At 41.5% G+C, this 26,341-nt stretch overlaps 1 protein-coding gene across 9 annotated transcripts in view; it reads right to left on the reverse strand.

The window, feature by feature from the left end:
• kcnc2 (potassium voltage-gated channel, Shaw-related subfamily, member 2) overlaps positions 1–21,885 on the reverse strand; it is a 132,551-nt gene extending 110,666 nt beyond the window's left edge. For 8 of the 9 annotated variants that reach the window (XR_002596715.2, XR_007944996.1, XR_002596716.2 and 5 more), the window contains exon 1: positions 20,574–21,885. Coding sequence is in view for 4 of the 9 variants with exons in the window: in XM_022215290.2 (XP_022070982.1) it covers positions 20,574–21,128 (555 nt within the window). In the remaining 5 variants the exon portion in view is untranslated. The remainder of the gene's footprint in view (positions 1–20,573) is intronic. The other variant, XM_022215292.2, reaches the window with a different exon arrangement.
• Between the last annotated feature and the right edge of the window lie 4,456 nt (positions 21,886–26,341).

Consider the following 26,341-nt stretch of genomic DNA (forward strand, 5'->3'; position numbering starts at 1 on the left):
AAGTGAATTGGACACATTGCAAATGGTGTTCAGCGAGGCTACTCCATCAGCCTCCATGGATAAGAATGTGAGGTAAATGTCGAAAATGCTTGTCTGCCTTAAACAGCTCAGAAAGCTGTTGCAAGCACACAGCGAGGAGAGAGAGATGTCCTCAGGCGGGGGCCCTTTAACCTCTTCCTTCAGAGACGGGACTCTATCTTTGTACTAGCAAACCCCTCGTGGTCCTTACTGAAGAGCAAGCGCACTCAGGCGTGAATATCCTCCGTCTGCGGGGCCGGTGAAGAGGAGATGGTTGCAGGAGCGGAGGGCTCCGCTGGGTCCCCAGGAGCCTGAATCCAGTAGAGAATTACTAATAGGATTGGTTCTGCTAGGTCTGTATCAGTGAACCAGAGAAGACAGCTCAGACAAAGACTCTGGCGCTGCACTGCGGGGTTGGGGTCAGCTCGCTTTCACTTCAGTCGGTCCACAAAGCTGATTCAACACAACAAGAAATTAATCGTTTGCCTCCGCACCATTCTTAGTCATCTGATATGAATCTGGCACTGAAGCAAAAGTCTTCACATCCATATTCAAACCGTCTTTGACTTGTAGCCACCTTCAGCTGAACTCACCATTTAGACCTTTTCAGCTTAAGGAACATTCAAAAGAACTTTTAAAAAATGCAGCTTTTTTGAATAAGACCTTTGAATGTCTGCTGTAAAAATGTTCCTTCTCTCAGAGCTACACAGACTCAAAGGCATACAGAAACATGTCACCTTTGTATTTCATTAAATCTGAGGTATATTCTTTAATCAATGTGTCCAGCACATCTTGTCCTCAGTCTGTAGGTCGGGATCTTCCTAATGTGAAAATTTTAGACCTCTAACAAGGTTAGTTCTCATGAAACAGTTGGAAGTTGTCAAAGGTGTTCCAACCAAATGCACAGTTTAAACCTGATCCTTGCGCTGCCTAATAATAACCATTTTATACAGTGTTTTTCAGAATTGATCTATCAAATAAACACACTCCCAACAGACTGTACTGTACACTGCAGTAGAAAGCCTACCATTGTGTGAGTGGAGTTGGAAATGGAGGATTGTTTAGCGGAGCATGACGTCTACCCAACAATGTTCTCCCTTCAAACCAAACACGCTGCTATTCCCACGAGTCAAACAGCAAAGCAGACTTAACTACAGAGGTCTGCAGTGTGTTAAAGGTACATCGGTGGAGACAACTGATGTTTACAGCATCTAAAGTGGAGAATGTTTCCTCAGTAGTGTGATTCATATAGAAATTGAAGCTTCGGCTATACATCTGAGTCCTGATTTACACTGTTGCAATAGTATGTCTTCTCATCAAAGTCCCTCTTACTCTCAGTGGTCTTAACTCAAAAATATCCATTCAACATTGCATGCAGATTTCTTCCTCAAGGAAGATACAAAAGGAAACATTTTCTGGAGCTCGACTTCATGCCTTACTATGTGTTTTTGTGCCAGAGGGCAGATGTAGAGCACCGACCCTTCGTATACTTAACTTTTTCTCTCTCTCAGAGACAACCTCCTGGGAGGTTTCTGTTACTGACTGCAGTCGATATGAGGCTGGCAGAGGCAGCATTAACATATATCAGCAGCAGCAGCAGCAGCCACAGACCCCTGACAATAATGATAGCAGTTACATTAACTGTATTTACAATTACAGTTCCAGAGAAAAGAGGCGGCAGGCAGAGTCTAGCAGAGCACTTTGAATATTTCATGTTGGTTCTCTGTGAGCCAGACTCTCTTTGACATGCAGTGCAAAGGACAAGACATGAGTCTGAGGAAGAACAACTGATTACAGACCAGATAGGACTCATTACTGGAGTATTTGTTAGGATAACTGGCTTTTTGAGACCTTTTAACGCTACAAAACATAACTCATTGAAGCTAGAACACTATAAGGTAACTGCATTTAACTGCTGACATATTTAACAATATTACGTTTTTAAAAGTAAGACAGAGGAATCAGGACTTTTGTTGTTGTGGGGTTTCTAATTTTACTCATAACAACAGGTGGCATTTTGCAATGAGATCAATATCCAAGTCGAGAGATATGTAAACTTTTCAGACAGGCACTTTCAAACAGCCATCACTGTTTCACCCACAAAACATTAGTGTTTCCTGAATGGACAGATCCAGGACTCCTGAACAGTGTCTACTGCTGCACCCCGTCCTACCTTTAATCTGTGCTAGAAGCTGCTGCTTCACCTAATTTAATCCCCTTGACAGGCATTATAAAGCGTAACTTCCTAAAAAACCCATTCACTGTTGTTGTTCCAGATGCTTACTCAATCCACCGCTGAAAACAGTGGCTGTCTTCAGGACTATTTTCAGTGGTAGATTAATCTATGTTAGTGATGTAGGCAGTATTTTTGGCAGAAGAATGGCGTGCGTGGAATTGAGTCAAATAAACTACAGTGTGCGTTCATGGTCAAAACGTGCAACAGTTCGGTTCATCGATGTGTTTTTAATCTTTTGGACAGTGGACCTCTACAACACAGAGGAATTAGATATACCAGGCTCTGAACACACACACACACACACACACACACACACACACACACACACACACACACACACACACACAGTACTTGTTAGCTAGAAAACGTCATTGGCTTTGTTCGAGATGAACTGCACTTTGTCTGAAAAGCAGACAAGAGCAGGTAGTAAGCAGCCTTCAGTCCATACAGGAACTTACAGTTACACGCATATGCACTGAAATGGTGTCAGACATGGCTTATACTGAATCTCCAGTAGTTTTGATTATGATAGGGCAGCTTGTTAAAACGCTACACAACAGTTCACTTCAAATATACTTAACAAATATTTAAAAACACAACTGATCTATGTTTCATGATTTATTCTTTATATCCAGACGACTGAATTTGTATTATTGTTTTTACTGTCCAAATAGTCCTGCATGACCAAACAATTCCCTAGCGCTTATACGGTGTTGTGTAGAATGGTCTGACTGCACCTCATTATCAAAACAGCCCCGGTGTGTTTGCATTTCTTTAAACCAATAACAGTGGTCTTAGGTGGAGTTAAGAACAGGATGCACCAACAGTGTTCATTCAAAACAGCAACAACAATATTGTGGTGGTGGAACATTTGCATGCATGGAGGTGAGTGCTGTCAGTAAAGCGGAAACAAATATAGCTGGGTTGTTTTTTTGTAGGATCTAAGCCTTTGGCAAAATGTGAAATTTCGGTTTGTCAGGTTGCTGCCTGGAGGTTCTTGTTTCCTGCAGTGAAGGGGATTCTGAAAACAGTGACATGTAAATAGAGGAGGGGGAGGATGAAGCAGAATGCTCTGCTAATAGCAGGCTAATACCTGCAATTTACATCCAGTGATTCACACTACTGTCCAAATTTCTTAGCATCTGTTCGAACAACAAGAATCAAGCTTTCCCTGTGTTGTTTCCAGATTATAATGTGCTTTTTGACATGCAGAGTAGTTTAAAAAACAAAGCAGTGAAAATAAAAAGCATATGAACTCTCCACATGAGCAGTATTTTTTCCATGTAAACTGCAGCTCTGCCGGTTAAACTAGTAGAATGTTCCTACTCTTGGCGCACAATGGGACTCTTCATTACATGTTCGTTATCTGGCTTCACTTGCATGTACTCCCCTTTCCACTGCTATTTCTTCTGTGTGTCCAGCACTCACTTCGACCACCTCTGCTCCTCGGTGCTGGATTTGGCTCCGCATGTCCCCTAATTGAGCCCCGCTTGCTCAGATGTGGCTGCATTAAACAGTGGATCCTCTTTAAAGCCCGAGTTTTTGAACCAGCGTAAATGATCAGTGGGCAGAGCTGAAAGCCAGGGGTTGATCCAGCAGAGTAACCAGGCGCGCAATTAGGCATCAGACAAAGTTACCAAGAAAGCAGCATCATCCAGTTCATTAGCATGCCTCGCTTTGTAGGGACAGAAGTAAACAAGACATTTCACCGCTTCAATCACGACCAAAGCTCTCAGAGAGGATCAGCCTGCAACTAGTCGCTATTATTACAGGATGACTTCTCTTTCTGTGCTCCTGTCTTCTCCTTGCTTGTGTGACATTTTCGGCTTGCAGCCTGACCCTCGTCTGTGTCTAGGAGTGCAGTTTATTAGGGAGCAGTTTTTTTTAAAGCTGTGAGGTTGGCTGAGCAGCGTTCTGTCACCCATGAGCATACCATGCTATAAATGTGACAGTTGGCAGATAAACAAGAGGTCGTGGAGCATAAACACCTCTCTGAAAACGTGGCCCGACCTTTGCCTGTGAAGTCTGGAAGGCTCTGAGGGCGGGTTTCGACCAAATGTGAGTTAGTCTAAGCTGTGGGAAAGAGTTGCTTCAAGACTTACTGTGGCTTAAAGGAAAGAAAGGTCTGAAGGCTTATTAGATTGCATCAGCCTACAGTTGCTAAGTGACTGGATATCAAACCCTCGACAGAGGAGGCAGACAGAATTATTTTTTTTATTTGACCGGTAGCATATTGGTTCTAGGTAAAAAGTTCAGAATGTTCAATTTGTATAAGCAAGAGGAAATGTAGTTTTAAGCTCAATGATGAAGCATTTTTGCATTAACCATCATTATAAACTGATTCATAAAGGATCTTCTCATATACACACGTGGACAAAATTGTTGGTACCCCTCAGTTAAAGAAGGAAAAACCCACAATTCTCACTGAAATCACTTGAAACTCACAAAAGTAACAATAAACAAAAATTTATTGAAAATTAAATAATCAAAATCAGCCATCACTTTTGAATTGTTGATTAACATAATTATTTAAAAAAAAAAACTAATGAAATAGGGCTGGACAAAAATGATGGTACCCATAACTTAATATTTTGTTGCACAACCTTTTGAGGCAATCACTGCAATTAAACGATTTCTGTATTTGTCAATGAGCGTTCTGCAGCTGTCAACAGGTATTTTGGCCCACTCCTCATGAGCAAACAGCTCCAGTTGTCTCAGGTTTGATGGGTGTCTTCTCCAAATGGTATGTTTCAGCTCCTTCCACATATGTTCAATGGGATTCAGTTCTGGGCTCATAGAAGGCCACTTTAGAATAGTCCAACGCTTTTCTCTCAGCCATTCTTGGGTGTTTTTGGCTGTGTGTTTTGGATCGTTGTCCTGTTGGAAGACCCATGACCAGCGACTGAGACCAAGCTTTCTGACACTAGGCAGCACATTTCTCTCCAGAATGCCTTGATAGTCTTCAGATTTCATCGTACCTTGCACACTTTCAAGACACCCTGTGCCAGATGCAGCAAAGCAGCCCCAAAACATTACTGAGCCTCCTCCATGTTTCACCGTAGGGACAGTGTTCTTTTCTTCGTATGCTTGGTTTTTGAGTCTATGAACATAGAGTTGATGTGCCTTACCAAAAAGCTCCAGTTTGGTCTCATCTGTCCAAAGGACATTCTCCCAGAAGCTTTGTGGCTTGTCAACATGCATTTTTGCAAATTCCAGTCTCGCTTTTTTATGAGTTTTTTCAGCAGTGGTGTCCTCCTTGGTCGTCTCCCATGAAGTCCACTTTGGCTCAAACAACGACGAATGGTGCGATCTGACACTGATGTACCTTGGCCTTGGAGTTCACCTTTAATTTCTTTGGAGGTTGCTCTGGGCTCTTTGGATACAATTCGAACAATCCGTCTCTTCAATTTGTCATCAATTTTCCTCTTGCGGCCACGTCCAGGGAGGTTGGCTACTGTCCCGTGGGTCTTGAACTTCTGAATAATATGAGCCACTGTTGTCACAGGAACTTCAAGCTGTTTAGAGATGGTCTTATAGCCTTTACCTTTAAGATGTGTGTCTATGATTTTTTTCGGATGTCCTGGGACAATTCTCTCCTTCGCTTTCTGTTGTCCATGTTCAGTGTGGTACACACCTTTTCACCAAACAGCAGGGTGACTACTTGTCTCCCTTTAAATAGGCAGACTGACTGATTATGAGTTTGGAAACACCTGTGATGTCAATTAAATGACACACCTGAGTTAATCATGTCACTCTGGTCAAATAGTTTTCAATCTTTTATAGAGGTACCATCATTTTTGTCCAGGCCTGTTTCATTAGTTTGTTTTTTTAAATAATTATGTTAATCAACAATTCAAAAGTAATGGCTGTTTTTGATTATTTAATTTTCAATAAATTTTTATTTATTGTTACTTTTGTGAGTTTCAAGTGATTTCAGTGAGAATTGTGGATTTTTCCTTCTTTAACTGAGGGGTACCAACAATTTTGTCCACGTGTGTAACACAATCACCAAAACCAGACATTGTCCCTTAGCAATCTTTTCAATGACGCACAGGAGTCTTTATGCTGACACTCTAACTCTTAAAACCTAAGTTCAATCTAGCACTGATCTGATTATTTGCAGGTCTCTTACATCTATGAGCCACAACATTGAAACCATCCGCCGAATATCGTGTAGACCCAGTTTGTGCCATTAAATCAACTCGGATCAATCAGGACCCCTGAAGGTGTCTTGTGGTGTCTGAAACAGGAGTGCTGACAGTGGATCCTCTGGGCAGGTGAGGCCTCCATGGATCAGTCTGTTTGGGTTAGGTTGTTTTTAAGACTGCTCTATCAGATTAGCATTTCGGGAAGCAGAGCCGACAGTTTGGGCTCCGTGTCGTGCTCCTCTGGGTAAATTCTTCTGATGGGATGTACCATTGCGGCAGTCTGTAAAGATGTTTAGGTGGTGTTATCTGCCAAAGTTACAACCACGTGAATGCCAGGATCCAAGATCTGTCACCAGAACAATGCCAACGTCGCTTCAGCAGATCAGTGCATAGTTATAGTACAGTATAGCATAGCCCGTCCCTTCATGGCAGGCAATTTATCGCAAAGACATAATTTTAAAAGCACAGCTTCGGTGGTTGATTTACCGAAATCCCACCTACTAAGTGTAAGCCTATTTTTGGCCCACTTTGTATAAAGAATGACATACATCTTGTTGTCCTGCCCCCTGTGACCAGAAACAGTAAATGCAGGTTTGACAAAAGAAGCTTGAGTTCGCAAGTACTAAATGAATTCACGTTCTGAAAGTCTTGAGCCCAAGTAAGATAGTGTAAACCATTTGAAGCCAAGTGTAGTCCAGTATTAACCTCACCTAAGTATTTGACACATTGTCATCAGCAGTTATCTTACTTTAAAGTTACCTCATTTAGCTTTTTATATCTTGGAGCATCAACAGTTTTCCATTAGAAGAGAGTGTGCAGACCACTGGCACCAAAAATGTCTGGATGTAACTGTTTCCTCATATTTTGACCCACAAGCTGCACAAAAGATAAGAAAATCCTGTCAAACTCATGTCCAGAGTAATGTGAATACAATCACATTGACCTCTTCATCTAAGAGATAAGTGAAACAGCAGAAACACAGTTGGTTAAACAGAAAGGCTCTCATTGAACTCAGGCTGCATTTTGTTCATCAGCAACAGTCAGCCAAGTGGGGCACAGACTCAAAAAACACAAATCAGCCTGAAAGTCTGATTTATTAAGTACCTTTTATTGCATGAGTCTTGAGGTTCTGCAAACAGCGCCAGAGACAAGAACTTTCAGTAAATCCATTGTCCTTGGGAAGCGCTCGATCTTTGAGAGTGAATGGATGAGCATTAATTATTCAGCATCAGGCCCAAACAAACGGCATATCAGGCCCCTCCTGGCGGTCAGCGGGCAGTGCAGTCAAGACGGAGGAGAACACCTCTAGCATGCATGCTGATACATTCATAAATACATGATACATAACTCTTCTCTAACCCATTCTAAAGTGCACTCATGGAGCATGTCTTACTACTGTATAATGAAGTATCTTTCAGGGTGTCCTCCTGCTCGAGTGGACATCAAAGAACAAGACCTAACTCCTTCTCTTTGATCCGTTCCAGTTTCAGCAGCACTCCTCAGTCTCCCATCGTGATGACACCAATGTCTATTTTGCAAATCGAGCAATAAAGCTCCTCCAAATTGGCTAACATTGACTCATATGCATTTTGTGAAATCCACCCACCACGTCTTCCATTTTGGAGGTGACTGTCACACTGAGAACTCTTCTTCTCTCACTTTTCCACTACATACACACAGCGCTCGAACACTTTGCATGAGCTGATGACTAACCGTTGTGTTGTTGTTTATTTTTCCAGGCGTGCACCTGCAGGACGCCAGCCTGGATGTCACAGGAAGACGGTTAATGGGTGGGAGTGCGAATGCAGCACTCATGTGAGATGCTGTGTTGAATTAACGCCTGTAGGAACCTTTAACAGGACAGAGAGGAGCGCTGCCATCATGGAAAGTCAAACATGCACTTTGTGTCTCATGCTGCAAAATGCTTCTTCATTCAGATCAGATGCACATCATGCTGACTGCTGTCTAATGTCAGTGGATTTGAAAACAAAAACTTTGAAAGTAGAGGCTGCTTTTCATCTATGAGCTAAGACAGATCTCCACAGGAGTTATTACCCACAATCCATCACTCTCTTATCCTTCAAGTTACACCAACGCAGAAGAAACACAACTGTGGCTGCGCTTATAACCAACAGATGAAAGGTGAGGATAAAAAGACAGCTATTTCGGGGGAAAAAACTATTATTATTCTCTCAACGAGCAGTGGAGTTATGTGATGATCGGTGTATGTTTGTCTGTCTGTCAGTCTGTTAGCAACATTACTCAAAACGGATAAACGAATTTTGATTAAATTTTCAGGTAAGGTCGGAAATGACACAAGGACCAAGTGATTAGATTTTGGCAGTGATGCAGCTTATAGTCTGGATCTATGCTCCAAATTCAAAGATTTCTGTATCATTGCCAGATAGCAGCATGGCGTCACTGTAACTATGGCAACAAGTGAACACTACGTCAGCTGCCTGCTGACGATCAAACTATTGTGATCCTACTACAAATTACCCTCCGGACTTTTTGGGACTTATCCATCGGAAATGATACAAGGAACAACTGACTAAATTGTGTGAGTGTTTTCCCGAGTCCATCATTTCTGTCTTCTGTTACATATATTTTGGTCACACAATTCGGTATCCGTACATAACGTACACATGCACAACACACACCTGTGTTCAGCGCGAGGTCATTTTCTTTGTGGGTAAATCTACATTAATGGACACATTCTATGTTGCTGTGGTTTCTGCCACAAATTTTTTCAAGATTTCAGCCGTCAGAAGTGCTCCAACGATTGAGCAGCCTTGGAGGAGTACTGCACCTCTGAGCTTCTAGTTAATAAAAATGATTCAAGTAAATCTGATAAAATATCCATAAAGAACATTATTCTTTTTAAAACGGGTTTCTAATTGCCCCTATGAATATTCTAACAGTGATTACAAAGGCTTCACAAAGGGGAGGAATCAGTCACAGAGACCCAGTTTAAGGTCCTGAGAGTAACACCGGCATGATGTATGCCAAAATCTGGCACTTTAAATCTACTGCGTAATAATTTAAAAGTCCCCTTGCAAGAGGCAGAGAGAGAGCATGTTCTTCATTTCGGTGGAAAGCATGTCACTGTGTGTGCGGGTGAACCGACAGACAGACGGAGAGAGCAAGGATGGGATGCCGTATTATAGCAAAGACTTTGAGGCGAGGGGTACAATCATACATACTGAAGGAGTCGCCTTCATTAACTATCCAGCAGGCCTCTCAGCTTCTCTTCCTTTGTATGCACCAGGCTCATTCTGCACTTTACCATGTGCTGGTGGTGGATGCTCGCCCACTTACTCACGTGAATTAATATCTGTATTTGCTAACCTATTTCGCGCATTCACAGAAAAACAGCAGTGGGAACAAAGCTGCATTATTTCCCTTATTCATAGAAAAAGAATGCCTTATTTTGTCAAATTTTTTATTGTTCTGCTTATCTCTGGGTAAAAACTCAGCTTGAGGCCAGTTTTGAATGAGGCAAACCAAAACACGAAGCAAGCAACGGCAACATCTGCAGTGGCTAATCAAGCAAGCAACCACCTATTGCAATTGCTTAAAGGATAATAAATTTACTCCAACATCTGTAGATCTTATTTTCTTTCTTTTTTTTTTTTTATCTCTGTCTGTTTTGTGTCAATAAGCTTTTTTCCACTGAATGAACTTGCAGGCCATGGTAGGGTGGCTTAAATCTTTCACATCTAGTTACTCCTGTGTGGCGCTATTGAATTAACCCGTAGAGGCCTAAAAGCACCATTTTTTCTCATTTCCCGTTCGTTTCTTTCATTTAGCTGTCTTTCTCTGTTAATATCGCAAACAGTGATGCAAAATAGAGCTCATAGAGTGTCGTTAACATCCAGTAGCTACAATTTGTCATTATCATCAAAAGTTTGGGGTCACCCGCACAATTTCATGTTTTCCATGAAAATTCACTTTTATACATGTTCTAACATAACTGCACAACGGTTTTCTAATCATCAATGAGCCCTTTCAACACCATTAGCTAACACAATGTAGCATTAGAACACAGGAGTGATGGTTGCTGGAAATGTTCCTCTGTATCCCTATGGAGATATTCCATTAAAAATCAGCCGTTTCCAGCTTAGAATAGTCATTTACCACATGAACAATGGTCTAGACTGGACTTCTGATTCATTTTATGTTATCTTCATCGAAAAAAGCTTTTTTTCCCAAAAAATTAGGACATTTCTAAGCTGACCCCAAACTTTTTAATGGCAGTGTGCATGTACAAGTTGAAATCACAGATGTCAATTACACTATATTGTTTGAGTTTTATTGCTGACAACCAGCTTCTAGGTGTACTGTCACCACCTCCTGGAGTGGAGTATGGGACAGCAGGATAAGGAGATAAAAGAAATATTTCTTATCTGTTTTGTTTCTGTGCAGGGCTTTTCCTAACAAACTCTCTACAAAACTAACCATAGACAACCCTGGCTCACCAAAACTGGACAAACTGGCACACTATGTTACTGCAGTGCATGAACACACGGTGATGACCCACTCAGCCAGAAAACACATCACTAAATATTTACCAGAGCATCAAACGTCTCACATTACACCCTTTAACAGAACCAAAGCTGGTATTGTCAGCGTCTCACTCATGCTAACCTCTCCATCCCTAATTAGCGCAGCTGCAGCGCTCCACACTGCTCCTGTACACCGGACTATTATAGTCAACCAAAGCAGCACAGGATGATGATTGGCGCGGGCAGATTAACATGAACTGGCAGTGGCTACAAACATGCCAGCAGCGTGCCGTCACTGCCCAACTCGGGCCAGCCATTTGCCCTGCTCTCCTACCCGGGTGTCAGGTCTGCTGCTGTTTACACGTCAGACCTCTATTTACTCAGTGAGGCTTTGCCGTCTGTTTTGCAGCGTTTCAGCCGCGTTTTCCGGCTTCTACGACCTCAGATTCCAGTAATGAGTCAGTAGGGGCTTTCCCATGTGGCACCGCTAGCCCTGACTTAACACCTGTAGCTCTGGTTAAAGAGGGACAAAAAGTGAAGAAGCTAAATCATCATGTGTCACCTCAGAAAGCAGTTATAGAGATATGCACGCATGGAAAAAAAAACGCCCCTGCTGAAACCTCTTTCAGGGATGGTTTTGGAGGGAAAAAGTTTCCCCTGCAGGGTAGTTACTCCTGTGTGGCACTACTTGGTTCGACTTCTAGAGGCCTATAAGCCACCACTTTTCCTCATTTTCTGTTCTTTTCTCGTCAGGTAGCCGTCTTTCTGTGATATTGCAAACAACGACACAAATGGACCACATGTGCTAACATAACAAACCTGTCTTGTGATATTCCTACGTACTCATAGAGTTGGAAGTTACATCCAGCAGCTACAATTTCTCATTACTGTTCAAAAGTTTGGGGTCTCCCAGACAATTCAATGCTTTCATGAAAACTCACACTTTTATCCATGTGCTAACATAACTGCACAAGGGTTTTCTAATCATCAATGAGCCTCTTCAACACCACTTGCTAACACAATGTAGCATTAGGCTGATGTAGTTCTGGTTAAAAAGGGCAAAAAGTGAAGAAGTTAAATCATGTGTCACCTCTGACAGAAATCAAAATGCCAGTTAAAGAGACATGCAGACATGGTTCGGCTGTGTTAGTGACACTCCCAACAGATCTTTTTCTTGCATTACTGCCTAAAAACTAACAAGCTTAGCACGCAAGGGGTTACTGAGCAATACGGGTTCACAGTCGAGCAGGTTTCTGAAATCAATCAGTTTCACGGACCGGACGGATCTCAATGAAAACAGGCCGTGCGTGATGAGCCGATGATGTTGCCCATGACAACAGGCAGGCTGAGCGTGCAGCCTGGCTTTGGTATCTTCAGGCGTGCGGCAGGCGGCACCCAGACGGTTGGGTTTTAACCTCTTAAGTGGCAGAAAGCAAGCTGCAGTCTCAGATGGATCATGGGAGGACAGTGGGAGAGGGGGGGAATGCGTGGGTGAGGGTGAAGTGTGTGTGTGTGTGTGTGTGTGTGTGTGTGTGTGTTGGGGGTGGAGGGGGAGACTACAAAGTCAGGCATCAGTTAAACCTCTGCCTCAGAGCTCAGACATGGGAAATGAAAAAGGTGGTGGGTGTTATTCTTCTTTTTTTTTTTTGTTACCATCTCAATCCAGCAATCCGGCCAACGACAGAGATATGAGAGGGACAAACAGAGAGATTAACACAAAACACATAGACAACACAAAGAAACAAGCATGCTCAGTCTTTTTTCTGTTCAAAAACACAATCATAAACATGTAGGAAAACCTTCTCCCTCTTTCTATAGCGTCTCACACGGAGCAGTGAACGCACCTCTTAAAGCGGTGCCTGCAGACTGAGAGTGAGGAGAGAACAGGATGGCTACAACAATAGAAACAGCGTGGGGAGCCCAGAGAGCACGCCTGCATACCGCTGACTGCTGGCACACGACACTCGCGGACGAGTTGGTTAATAGGAACAGATCAGACTTTTGGGATTTGAGCTTACCTGGAGAGACACAGACATGAAAGGCTTCCTGACAGCCACAGACTGCTGCTCTGACATCACCTGTTATGCTGCTAATGAAGCTGCTAGGTGGAGAATTAGTTGTAATATAATTAATAGAAACGAGACCATGACAGAGAGGATGGGAGCAGTTCGTAGCTCTGTTGCAGGGTGAATGTTTTTGCTTGTTTCCTCTCATTAAAACTGCTAAAATTATTTTCCACCATTAATCAGCAATAGAAACTTGAAAGTTTTTGCACTGTTTACTCTGAAATAACACGTTCTTCTCACATTCACCAAAACATTTCAGCAGTTTGCTTAATATTTAAATATTTGTGGTTATTTTTTCTGTTAAAAATAATGATGGTGACCTAAGACTTTAACACTCTGAACCCAAAACCTGTGTCTTTTAATTTTTTTAAATTGTTAAAATTGCCACAATTTGTCACGAAATAATAATCAGACTTTTGATATTCTTGAGCTAATTACCTGGAACGTTCCACTGGAAAACTGAACCAAATCTAACCTTAACACGGTGATATCATTTCATTATTAAAGCTTCAATTAAGCATTAGCCAAAATTAAACTGTCGACAGAACAAAAAATACAATAATCTTTGGTGCAATTGTAAAGCAATATTGACTCAGGTGCAACCAACAGTCACCTGTTGTACACTACCATTCAAAAGTTTGGGGTCACTAAATCTCTTCTTTTTTGAAGGAAAAGCATCTTTTTCCCATGAAAATAACATTAAATGAATCATAAATCCAGTGTAGACATTGTTAATGTGGTAAATGACTATTCTAGCTGGAAACGGCTGATTTTTAATGGAATATCTCCATAGGGGTACAGAGGAACATTTCCAGCAACCATCACTCCTCTGTTCTAATGCTACATTGTGTCAGCTAATGGTGTTGAAAGGCTCATTGATGATTAGAAAACCCTTGTGCAATTCTGTTAGCACATGAATTGAAGTGTGAGTTTTCATGGAAAACATGAAATTTCCAAGGTGACCCCAAACTTTTGAACTGTAGTGTAAATGCAGAGGATTTTTAGTTGAACTGGGTTGAACTGCAGGCAGTGTTTATGCAGAGCAGACAGGACAAGCATGGAAACAAATTATCATGTAAGTAGTAAAATATAGCAAGTGTTTTCTTTAGTGTTGTTGAGGGGTCTTGAAAAAATATTGTACATGGTAATTTTCATAAAATAATATAAGGAATTATTTATTTGTGATTGTGGCATTTTATCTTTGTTATAATGCACAAGAGCTGGAAGTGAGCTCTCTCCATTTAGAGACGAGGTTGTGTTGCTTCCAGAGAGATACAGGGCTTTAAACTGAAGTGGAAAAATGAGGAGGGGGTTAACTGCAACAAATGAATCAGCAACACAAAGCGTTTCCTATTACATTTCTGAGTGTAGTGGAGAATATCCCATCGAACGAGACTGAACAGCTTTGTGCAGAAGATATTGGGCCCATTTTACACAAACATGTACAATGTCTTGAATTATAGTAAGCATGAGTTACAGATTCAGAGCCTTTTTGCAAATGGTGTACGATCAGTGTCATGTACACTACTGTTTAAAGGTTTGGAGTCATCCAGGCAAGTTCATGTTTTCCATGAAAGCTCACACTTTTATTCATGTGCTAGCATAACTGCACAAGGGTTTTCTAATCATTAATTAGCCTTTCAACACCATGAGCTAACACAATGTAGCATTAGAACTAGTGGTGTGCGATACTGCAGGATTTGATATCGATCTGATACCAAGTAAATACAGGGCCAGTATTGCCGATATTGATACTGATACTCCAGACTAACTTTCTCAGTAGTTGGGTTTTGAACACAGGATAACTATGGCATATGATCCAGATCTGGAATGAAGATGGGGTTGAAAATGCTCACAGGGTCTAATGAAAACACCAAATCCCAAAGTGAGGGAAAGCCTCCTTAAACAGCATTCATTTTCTTATTATAATATAAGTATCGATATCATTCCACTGGGCTCATTCAATATCAATACCAACTCTGGTATCGATATTATCGTTATTGGGATCGATATGCCCACCTCCAATTAGAACACAGGAGTGATGGTTGCTGGAAATGTTCCTCTGTACCCCTATGGAGATATTCCATTAAAATCAGCCATTTCCAACTAGAATAGTCATTTACCACAATAACAATGTCTAGACTGTATTTCTGATTCATTTAATGTTATCTTCATTGAAAAAAACTACCTTTCTTTTCAAAATGAGGACATTTCTAAGTGACCCTAAACTTTTGAACAGTAGTGTAATGATAAATATTCATTGGAACTCCAGGATCCACCCACCCATCATTTAACTCAGCATCACAACACCAAGGTTAATATCATTTCTGCTTTTAAAGAGCGCTTCACTGTTCATACTGTCCCCTCTGTGGTGTTAAGGTCAGAGGTGAACTGGCTGAAATTGTACCTTTCCTTTCCACAGACGATAATTCCACATTGCTGTCTCCGAATGTCTTGCCAGGGAGCAGATTAATGCTCTGAGGGACTCTTTCAGGCTCACGCACTCCACATTAGCTCTCTTTGTTCCACACAAACACAAAGCCTTCCTCCTGTCTGTATTAAAGGTTAACCAAAAGCCAGCTGGCCTTTAATTCCACAGGAGACGTGAGACACAGAGGAGCTGCCTTATCTGCATCGGCAAATGTGATTCTCCTGCAGATGACAAAGGTTTGAGGGCGCTTATAGAAACAGATGCTCCTGTGCTGTACTGGTGGCAGGGAAGTGTGGTGCGACTTCATTTGTGCGTGTGCATGCTGGGTAAGTGTCGGTGCAGCGAGACAGATGCATGCGTGTTGTAAACACAAGCATTCAGCTCCATCAACTCTCTCCTGCCAGTAAAGCATCGCCGAAACTAACTCAATATTTACCTCCGCTGCATCCCTGCTAGCTCCTCCGTTAGCAGAGTGATCGCCAAGAAACACTTCCAAGAAATTAGCAGTGAAGTCTGGTGAATGAGAACAAGGAACAACAGACTGGCAGAGTTTGGTCCAGATCATTTGGAGTTTGCATTTTAAAAATAACTCTGCGACTGTGGCTGTAAAGCAGACTCTGAGTTAATGTGGCTTTAATTTCACAGGGAATGATGGAGCTGCAGGTGTGATATCAGGTTAAAAGATGGAGCTCTCCTGATTATAAAATAAAGATTCTGGATTAGTATTCTGTTCATACAAAGAGATAAAATCCCCGCCTTCATCCTCACTGAAAGTTTGCTGACGGAATGAAAGAGGAGGACAAGTAACACAGGTTCAAGTTCAGCGCCAACGCCACCCACACATCCTCCCAACACCTCCACTTTCAGTAGAAACATAGATGGAAGTCTGGAATTGGGTGACAAAAGCAATTAAATACTGGTTGAATCAACAGGCACAACTATGACCAACTGATCCTCTGATTCTAGAAGCTGTGCTCATTGAAATTCTGTAGCTTTTCTAATGAGAAGAGCAGAAAACACACTGCATAATTAAAGGTGTATGTTTGTCTCGTCAAATATGACAAAAAATATTTGATGGAGTGTCATGTAGACAAGCTATACTGCTTTTTTTGTTCAAAAATCGGCGTCACATTAAGGCTCATGTTAGTTCTGTTCACCTGTAGATGATGAAGAGCAGGAGGGATGTAATCAGAGGACATGAAACCAAAGATGATCCGGTTACGGAACATAAATAAAGGTCTAATAGTTGGACTGACAATGAGCTGGTTTCACTTCATTGAAAATGTTTCAGCAGTAAAAATATTTGCTAGGCAAAGAAGATTTTTTTCAATGGGGACTTTGTGTTTATTCTGTGCATTACTGTTCAAAAGTTTGGGGTCACCCAGACAATTTCATGTTTTCCATGAAAATTTGCTTTTATTCATGTGCTAACATAACATCACAAGCGGTGGAACACAATTAAAAAAATTATATTTATTTCAGGCTTTGCAATTAATTAATCATGATTTATCACATTTTTGCCAAATAGCAATATTTGCCACAATAAGTAAAGTTTTTTTAATTCAGCTAAATTTTGGTTGATGACTGAATCAATGAATGGACAAATACGTGATCTTAAACAACAAAAATGTTTGTTTCATTTATATTTATCTGTATTTTTCATCTGTTTATTACATTCACAGAAGATTACTGCAAACTCAAAGTGCATTCATTGCAATTCTATTCAACATTTTCAGACTTTTTGTAAACTCAAGTACTTTCAGTGTGTTGAAAAGTTGTCAATTGTGGGATGGCTAGCCGTTAGCGGGACTGTCGTAGCTAATGTTAGCTCTGGTGCTAACAGCAACATGTTTTGCACTGAGGTGATACCATCGGTTTGAAGTGCTGCGGTGATCAGAAAACTCTTTGTTGTAGAATTTTTATCCAAGCTGCCATTGGGAAGATTTATAAAAGAAAACTTTACGCACAGCAAGCTCAATGTGGTCTCGTCTTCCTTCACTGTTCACAACTTTCTTGTGTGCTGACATGAAAAAAATGCTTTTCTATTCAAAAATCAGGACATTTCTAAATGACCCCAAACTTTTGAACAGTAGTGTACATGTGGAAATAATGCAGGACCAATAAAAAGAAGATACATGACAGTAGCCCTGGTACCTGTGTCATATAGCAATACACCTTAAGAAATAAAGATTGGGCTCAAAAAATATATTGCATCATTTTTTTTGTCGTCTTCTAATGAAATAAAGTTGTATGTCTTGTGTATCCACTTGCCACAGTTATGACCACAAGGTTCTGAGTTGACAGATTTGAACAATTAAGTTGCTGCAGTGTGAAGTGGGTATTGACAGGAACTTGATATATTGACCTCAAGGTGAAAAACAATGTTGTTGCCAAGCTGATTTCATTAAGTTACTTTAGCTTGGCTTTAGTCTTAAACCAACAAACTAAATAGCACTATCATTAGCACACTATAAGTTGATCCAATTACCAATTAAAATAAAGCTTGCAATTTAAAAAGTTTTAGTTTTTGCTAGAGAAACAGTGAAGTAAAACGGGTAAATGAACTACAGGTTACCACAAATTGCAGGGGATAGCAATATGCTTTACCTCTAACACAAAAACCTGCAGGCAAGTTTGAAAGGCATGATTTCTTTTTCAAAAAATGACAAAATATTTCAGCAATTTCACCTTATTCTACTTGTCTCAATTTAAAAAAAGATCAAAATGAACCATTTACACCAGATCCTGTAAAAAAAAAATCTAATTTATGACCTACAGTAACGTGGCAACAATTTCAAGACCATTTGGTTGAACTGCAGGCTGTGTTTGTACAGAGCAGAGAGGAGGCAATAAAAGACTGAGAGGAAACTCATTAAACTGGATCATAAAATAAATGCAAGGTTAATAAACAAAAGAATAAAGGAAGCAGGGTGAAATGTCTTTCTCGAGTTGAGGTGCAGAGTGGAGTTTAATTTGTGGAAGTTGTAAAAATATAAATAAAACATCTATTGCATTGAAGCTGACAGGTCTCTGGTAATGAGGACACCTGGGGACACAATGTTCTGTATACTGATTCCAATTATTTTTTTTTACCTTTTTGTAAAAAAAAATTCTAAAAGAAATTCATGTTTTTTTTTCTTTCTTTAAGTGCAATTTATGGTCTCAAACTGGCATGTCTGAGTTCTCTCTACTTCTAATCATGGTTGTGTTGTTTCCATAGAGGTGCAGGATTTGATATTGCAGTGAAACATGAGTCCACAGTGAGTAAAAAATGTGACCAGAGCAAAAAACAGAAACAAACAACAACAACAAAAAGACAACAAGAAGAAACTATTTAACTGCTATTATCATCATCTGGATAGGAAGTTTCTGCCTGACTTACAGATGGACATTTTTGCTTGCCCTACAAACGCTAGAAGATGCAGTAGTATGCAAGACATCTAGCATGAAGACACAGAGAAAGGAGGATTATGTCGGGCTTGGTAGAGCAGTAAAAATGTTCTTCTTTGTATTACTAAAATTGCATGTTATAATGACTTCAATGTCCTCCAAAACAACCAAAAATAAACTGTGTAAAATGTTGATACTTCTTATCTGTTTTCTACAGCTAAAATAGCCTGGGGTCTGATGCATACAACATGCGTACAGGACATTGAGAACATGTCATCACGTTAATGTTATATTACCCAGTTGTCCCCACTAAACTAAGAACATTCATGAAATATGAAGAAAAAGAATGATGCCAATCATTTATTTAGAGACGTTAAACATTGAATGGAGTCAAACTGAAAGTTAGACTTGTCAATTGGTTTAATTTAAAGGACCTGCATCGGTGGAACCTGTGACATTTTATGTGGCTGTTTGGGTGGAACACACCTTTAAAACTACTTGGACAATGTAGTATTTGGGGTGAAACAAGTCTTTAGAGACACAGATTGTTGGACAATGTAGTATTTTTCAAGGAACAAACCTTTAAAACCACAACTACTTGGACAATGAAGTATTCTGGAGTGAAACAAGCCTTTAAAATGAGGAAGTTCTTGGATAATGTAGTATTTTCTATGGAACAAACCTTTAGAAGCACAGTAACTTAGACAATATAGTATTTCAGGTCAGATAAACCTTTAGAACTATTGATGATGTATTATTTAAGGTGGAGCAAACCTTCATGCATTTACATTTGCATGACGTCACAACCAACAGATATTTTTTTCTTCTTGCAACAAGTCAGTCTGCACGTGAGGAAGTGATTTGGTTTTTATTACCCAGAATTCAGCCACCATAACAGAACACTTGTATTTGGAAACTGTTACGGCTTCTTTCATGAGGTCCAGTCCACACACTGACTGTGAACTACTCCACAACTTTTGCTGGTGTGCACATTTCTACTATATCATCGTGTCACAGATGACTTGTTAAATCTACCCTGAAGAAATGCCATAATTTGCATTTGTCAGTGAACACAGCGCCTCGTTGTAAAACAAATAATCAAAGACAAAGAAGCCAAATGTGGCCTGTAAGTCTGCATCTCTGCTCTTCCCACCATGAAGTACTGCACTAATTTTAGCAGAGATAAAAGTCCCACACATTTCTTTTGTGTTTATCTGAGACTGCCTGGATGCAGTTTAATAATAATTTTTAAAAACGAACCCTGACTGAGATCTAAACTAAAACAGAGTGACTGCGGAAATGACATTTCTAGAGCCCATAAACAAAACCTTTAGAGCAGGGAAGCGAGAAGTGACACAGATACAGGATGTGTGGCTCAAATAATCAGCATCAGTGCAACAAATGTAGGCTCCAGCCTGTGTTTGGCTCAGGCCTACACACCTAGAATCCACTGCTGCTGCTATGAATATCCATCCTGACAGTGTTAACACCTTGTTTGCTTTTGGCAAGCGGGAAAAAATCTGCTTATTTTCAAGTGAGATAATGAAACCAGCTTAGAAATAAGGCAGGGAGTTGGAAATAAATGAGACTTCTCACTTTTTTGGGGGGGGAAGCAAGTTTTTGAGACAACTTGTGAATTAATTTGTGGGGATAACTGTAACATAATGTGCTCAGTGTGCGTGTTTTTGTGAATGAGAAGGATTCGGTGGCTGTGGAGTGAAGTGGGGTCGTGGTGTGTGCGTGTTTTGGAGAGCTCCAGACGCAGCGCTGCGCCCTTACCCTCGCCGCCCTGGAGGAGTACGGATCCTCGAATAGATTCCAGATCACCGGCTGCCACTTTCTCCACAGGCTCACATTCCCGTCGGCAGCCACATCCTCTATGCCCAGCCTCTTCCCAATCTCGTCGTCCTCCTCTCCGTTGTCCACGTTGAGCTCGAACACGTCCAGAGCCTCCTCCGCGTCCCGATGCTGCCGGTATGTCATCCAGCAGCAGGGCTCCACGTCCGTCTCATCGATGCCCCAGAAGGAGAGCTCCTCCTCGAACAGCGGTCCGCACACATCCGCCGGGCAGTGGAGCTTCCCGGTGCGGTAGTAGTTGAGCACGTAGGCGAAGACGCCCGGGTGGCGGTCGAAGAAGTACTCGTTGGTTCGCGCGTTGTACTCGATGAAGCCGGGGACTTGTTGCAGCTGATCCAGCACGGAGTCGATGTCCGAGTCGGAGGCGAGCAGGGCCAGTCGCGTCCCCGGCAGGGTCTTCAGGGTGGTTTTGTAGGTTTCGTGCCTGGTGCCCCCGACGTTGAGGATTATCCTCTCGTTGTCGTCAAACTTGCCCATCGCTCTGTATCAGACATGACTTGATGGAAAGCGGGGGAAGTTGGCGAGTGCAGTCCGGAGGTAACGGCGAGCCTGACGCGCACACACACCCACAGTCCTGTTCACGAGAGCTCCGTGGTGCGCAGCATCTCCGAGCTCACTCATCCGTCGCTTTCGCGTGTTTTCCGGGGGCCGAGGAGGGCGTCCATGGTTGGTTCCGAGGAAAGATGTCAGAGACACGGAGGTCGTCGATGCTGTATCCGTCAGTCCGCTCAGACAGGCTGCTGGCTGGGAGTGTTCAGTGATCTCAACCGGTGGCTCCAAACAGACTGCGCTGCTGCTGATGCTGATGCCGTTGCGCGTCTCCGGCGTCCCTGCCCTCTCCAAGACGCACGGCCGCTCGTCAGCGTCGGGGCTCGTTACTCACAAATGTGTAACGCAATATGCAAGCAGAGATTCCTCTCAGGAAGTAATGCAACGGGGAAAGTTACCCGTTACATGTCTGTTCAGCTGCCTTAGAAAAAGCGGAGCGGTGAGCTTCAGGGAAACTGATCAGCGCCTCTCTGCTTTCACAGTTTTTCCTCTATAAAATCATCTGAGGAGCAATTTTCCAGCCTGAGAAAGTCGTCTCTCTTGTTTTAAGCGAGAAGTCAGTCTAGGAATTGTAATTTTAGCATTCTATTCATCAACAGGTCCAGCAGCTTACGTTGCTCTCTCAGTCTGTTCCATCCTTGCAGTGCGCCATGGCTGCTGGTTCCACCTGGTCTAACAGGGTAAATGGATTATTATACCTTCATTGGTGCGTGTTTAATATGAAAAGAGCTTTTCTTCTCAGCACCTCAGTGTGTGAGAACAGCACTGCCTTGTGTTTTAGAGCATAATGTCCCAATTTTCCTATAAATCATGTGTAAATATGGATAAAACAAAGCCTGATTTGGTCGTTTGAACTTCTATACTGTTGAGGTGACCTTGAAGAGGTCACCTTTATCCCTGACAGCTCCGGACTATTACATGACTGTACAGCAGGAATAATTCTGTTTTCTGATGTGTTTTGTCTCAGTATCAGTGCTATATGTCTCCAGCATAAATCTGTCTCTCCTAGACGAGAAGCATTAGTAGTTTAGTCAGACGTACTGAGGTCAAAGAAGCGACCACAGCATCAGATTTTAATCACGTCAGCGATTAACACTTAAGGAGGAAGCTGAGATGGAGAACAGATGAGAGCAGCAGCAGAGCTGAAGGGAGAAGGTTCAGGCTTTAGCTGTGACCTCTCCACCTGTGTGAATATGATGAAGTCGCACGCTGATGATGGAGCACCAGCGCTGAGCTCTATGTACTAACAGTAGTAGAAGTAATGGTGGTGGAGGTCACACTGGTAGAGGTGTGAAGAAGAATAGAGACAGCAGCAGGAAGAAGGAAGTAGCAGTGAAAGTATGCAGGGCCAGACTGAGCTGATGGAGAATCTCAGGGTAACATTGATTCAGGGCCCCCAGTCCTCTCGGTTTCTATGCGTTGTCTGTATAAGGATTGTGTTTTTGCTCATTACTCCGCAAAGGAACAGTGGAGTTGTGCAACAATCAGCATACATTTATTTGTCTGTCTGTCTGTCTGTTGGCAATATTACTCAGAAACTGACAGATTTGGATGAAATTTTCAGGGAAGGTCAGAAACAAGGACCAAGTGATTATCAAGCCACATTACAGCTGAATAAACCAACTTTATAGCAACACTGTTCTGCAACATGCTGCTGAGATTAGCTCCAAAACAGACCCACTAGTCTGGGTCTCCACCTTCCCTAAAGCAGATGTTCATTAGACTGCAGTTGTGTGCCCTCACTGGTTAAAAACATAGTAACTATAATTATTAAACGTATGTTTACCTTGACAGAGGAAGTATCCAAATCCTTAATTCAGTGGAAGTACTACTACCACACTGTAAAAGCCCTGCACTGATGTGTTACTTATCAGGACTTATCAGTCAGAAATGAAACAAGAAGCAATTGATTAAATTGTGGGGGTGTTTCTGAGTCCCGCTACATATTTAGGTCACATGATTCAGTATCCGTACATAACGTACACATGCATAACTGTTGGAAAATTCTAATAATGTTATGATAAAATGCCCTTTATGATTTCAAACTACTGTATAACTGTGTGACTGTGAACTCATACAACCCAATGTGCCCAGTAAATTTCCATGATTTAACTTTGACCAGGAAAATATAACAAGCTGGTCCTGCAAGCATCCGGTTGAAACTGGCAGCTCAGAAACTGATAATACCAATGTAGCTTGTTTATGTGCCTGCGTGAAAACTAAATTGTTTAGACTTCTTGCAAGTCACTAGTTCAGACTCTGCTCTGTTCCAGTGATTCCTTGTGCAAGTAAAACTTTGCTTTGACTTGAGAGACGACTCTGAATATTTATTTAGAGAAGTTAGGACTCCACTGAAGAATTCTCCTGACAAAAACACACGCCTGTACTCAGTGCAAGGTCATTTTTATTAAAGATTTCATCTGTCAGAAATGATACAACGACTGAGCAGCCTTTCTTGTTTGTTATGTGTTCGATAACCGGTCCATAGAAAATTGTCTTGCTTGAATCGGGTCCATGGTCCAAAAAAGGTTGAAGACTGCTGACATACAGGACCAAGACCTTCTACCCAGAAGTCTGCTGATTTACACATCACCTCCAGCCTCCAAATGTGGACATTTGTTCCTCTTTTGTTTCCTCCAAGTGCTAAATGGTAGCTTCATCACCATTAAATGGGGTATTTTCAGGATACTGAGCCAGTTAGAAGCTGGAGAAGATCTCTACATGGCCTGAAATACGAGAGTGATGCACAATGATAGCAGCTGTTGTATGTTATCATAACATCTAAATTACATTACCAGGAAACTACATCTGAACATTCAGGGGCACTGTGACAAGTTCCTACTTTGTCCAAAGTGTAATCAAGTCTTGAGAACATGTAGTAGTAAAATCAGTACAACCAGGATACAGTAGCAATAGTATAAATAATACTAGAAATAGTAGTAGCAGTTGTATAATATATTTGTAGCACTCACTCTGCAATAGTTTATTGTTGGCCATCAAGAACCCAACATGAACAGACACCTGCCAGTCACAGTCAGTCACAGTCAGTCACTTCCATATTATTGGACCTCCTCACTGTCAGTCACAACACCTGAACCAATCACCAGCAGTCTCTCTCCCACCTGGAATCCACCCCATTCCTTTGTTTGAAGCACATCAGCTTCATTCAGTCATACACAGCAGTGACTTGAACAACGGGATCACCCCACACCACTCATCTCTGGAAACCATTCACTTTTCACAAGCCTGGAAACCTGGAAATCACACCATCAAGGAGGAAGTGAGCTCACACTCTTGCTAAGCATCTTGAAAGCTGTTTAGTATCATGCTAATGCTCATGCCAGTGCTAACAGGCCTTCATCACTGGAACCATGCTTCTGGATTTCTGGATGCCACCCACCTGAACCAACACTGTGCTGAACGTTGGTGAGCAATGAATGGAAATGTGATGAGCGACTGATGAAGATGATGAAGATGAGGATGAAGCCTGTCTGCTGAACAGGTTAGGCTCCTGTGGATGAATTGAACTGATGGCGAACTACCTTGGAACGAACTGGAAAACAGTTTGACAAGATTCACCCCTTCACCCACCCCACTCATTGGCAGGCCCCAAGCATCACAGCTTCATCCCTTCCTCAATGGTGCGGTAGGGCTTGCTTGGATTTGCTCCACCTTGTTTGGATTTGTTTCGTTTTGTTAGGATTTGTCCTTGGACTTGTTTCATGGATGAATTATTTTGATTAACACCATTGGCAACAGTGGAACCACGCTCACCTGAATTAAGAACAGTCGTTGGATTGTTGAATTGAACACGACACAGTCACTTTAAATTGTTAAAAGTGAAGCTGCTGAAGCATGATTAAATTGCTTGAATTACAGGTGAATGATTTATTCTGATTTTCTGTTATTTTTCTGTTGTATTATTTTGATCATTGTTCTATCTTGATATATTCAAGTATTTTCTGTTGATTATTTTTAAAATATATTACCAGTAATCTAATTTCTGTGTCTTGTGTTCATTAATTTTCACACAAAGCTCCCAGAGCCGAACCTTTTCCTTAGCCTAGTCCTTAGCCCACCTAATGGTAGTATGTTTCCATTACAAGTGCTACATATTACAGAGCAGCAGCAGGAGTAGTACAAGTGTCTTCCGTTGCTATAGCAGCAGCAGCAAGAGGGCTAATTGTTAAATCACATTTTGTGAGTATGAAGTAATACATTTATTTTATCCTGTCTTTGAGCATTATGTTGCTTAAATATCTGTGTTTCTACCAGACACTCTGATGCTCGTCCTACAGAAACTCTGCAGTCCTGAACTAGAAGATTTAGCAGATAAGAGCAGGAAAGCAGCTGTCAAGCAGACGGCCCGTCATCTGACAGTCTCCACAGCGAACGAGGAGGAAAGAGTGACATCTTTAGGGAATCCAAACACAGCTCAATCAACACGGAGACACGGCAGGCGATTTGCCTATAATTACATGCATCATTATTCCCTGATGCAAGGCTGTTTTGTAAAACTGCAACCTCTGAGTAACCCAATTACTCATTACTTGTCTTTGTCAAATCTGCAGAGAAACACTCTTTCTTTTTCTGCTTTTAAATTCTGGGTTTGAAAGGAGAAATGAACAATGACACATTTTTTTAATGGTCATTTGTATTTCAGATTGGTTACCGTAAGCGGTTTTGTTTTTATCTTACTTTATGGCATCTTAAACAAAATAATTGGGTTTAAAGTTGCACAGGGAGATGATTTACTGTATCAACTGTAATAAAAGACTCTGTAATTAATTAGTCCTTCTACTATTAGGTTCAGACTGACAAATACAAGGGAGAGTTTTATTTATAGTGGCAGCTGTTCACACTTGTGTCCAACATAATGATTTTTACTAAAGCTGTAGAGACAATTTCCAACAAGGTTAACGTGTTGAACGATTAGTGATCACTGCAGCAGGAAGCAGAAGACACAAAAGAACAAGTTTAATCAGTCTGTACTCAGATCTACAGGGCTTTCTTGTGTTTTAATGCACTGATTAGTCAGTTCTATTTTCTCTCATGGAAACATGTGAGTGGTGGTGAGAACATGAGCTGGTTGAATGTTTGAACAGAAACAGGATGACTGCATGACACCAACAGTGACGAAT

Source organism: Acanthochromis polyacanthus, chromosome 1 (assembly GCF_021347895.1).
Source record: "Acanthochromis polyacanthus isolate Apoly-LR-REF ecotype Palm Island chromosome 1, KAUST_Apoly_ChrSc, whole genome shotgun sequence".
NCBI lineage: Eukaryota > Metazoa > Chordata > Actinopteri > Pomacentridae > Acanthochromis > Acanthochromis polyacanthus.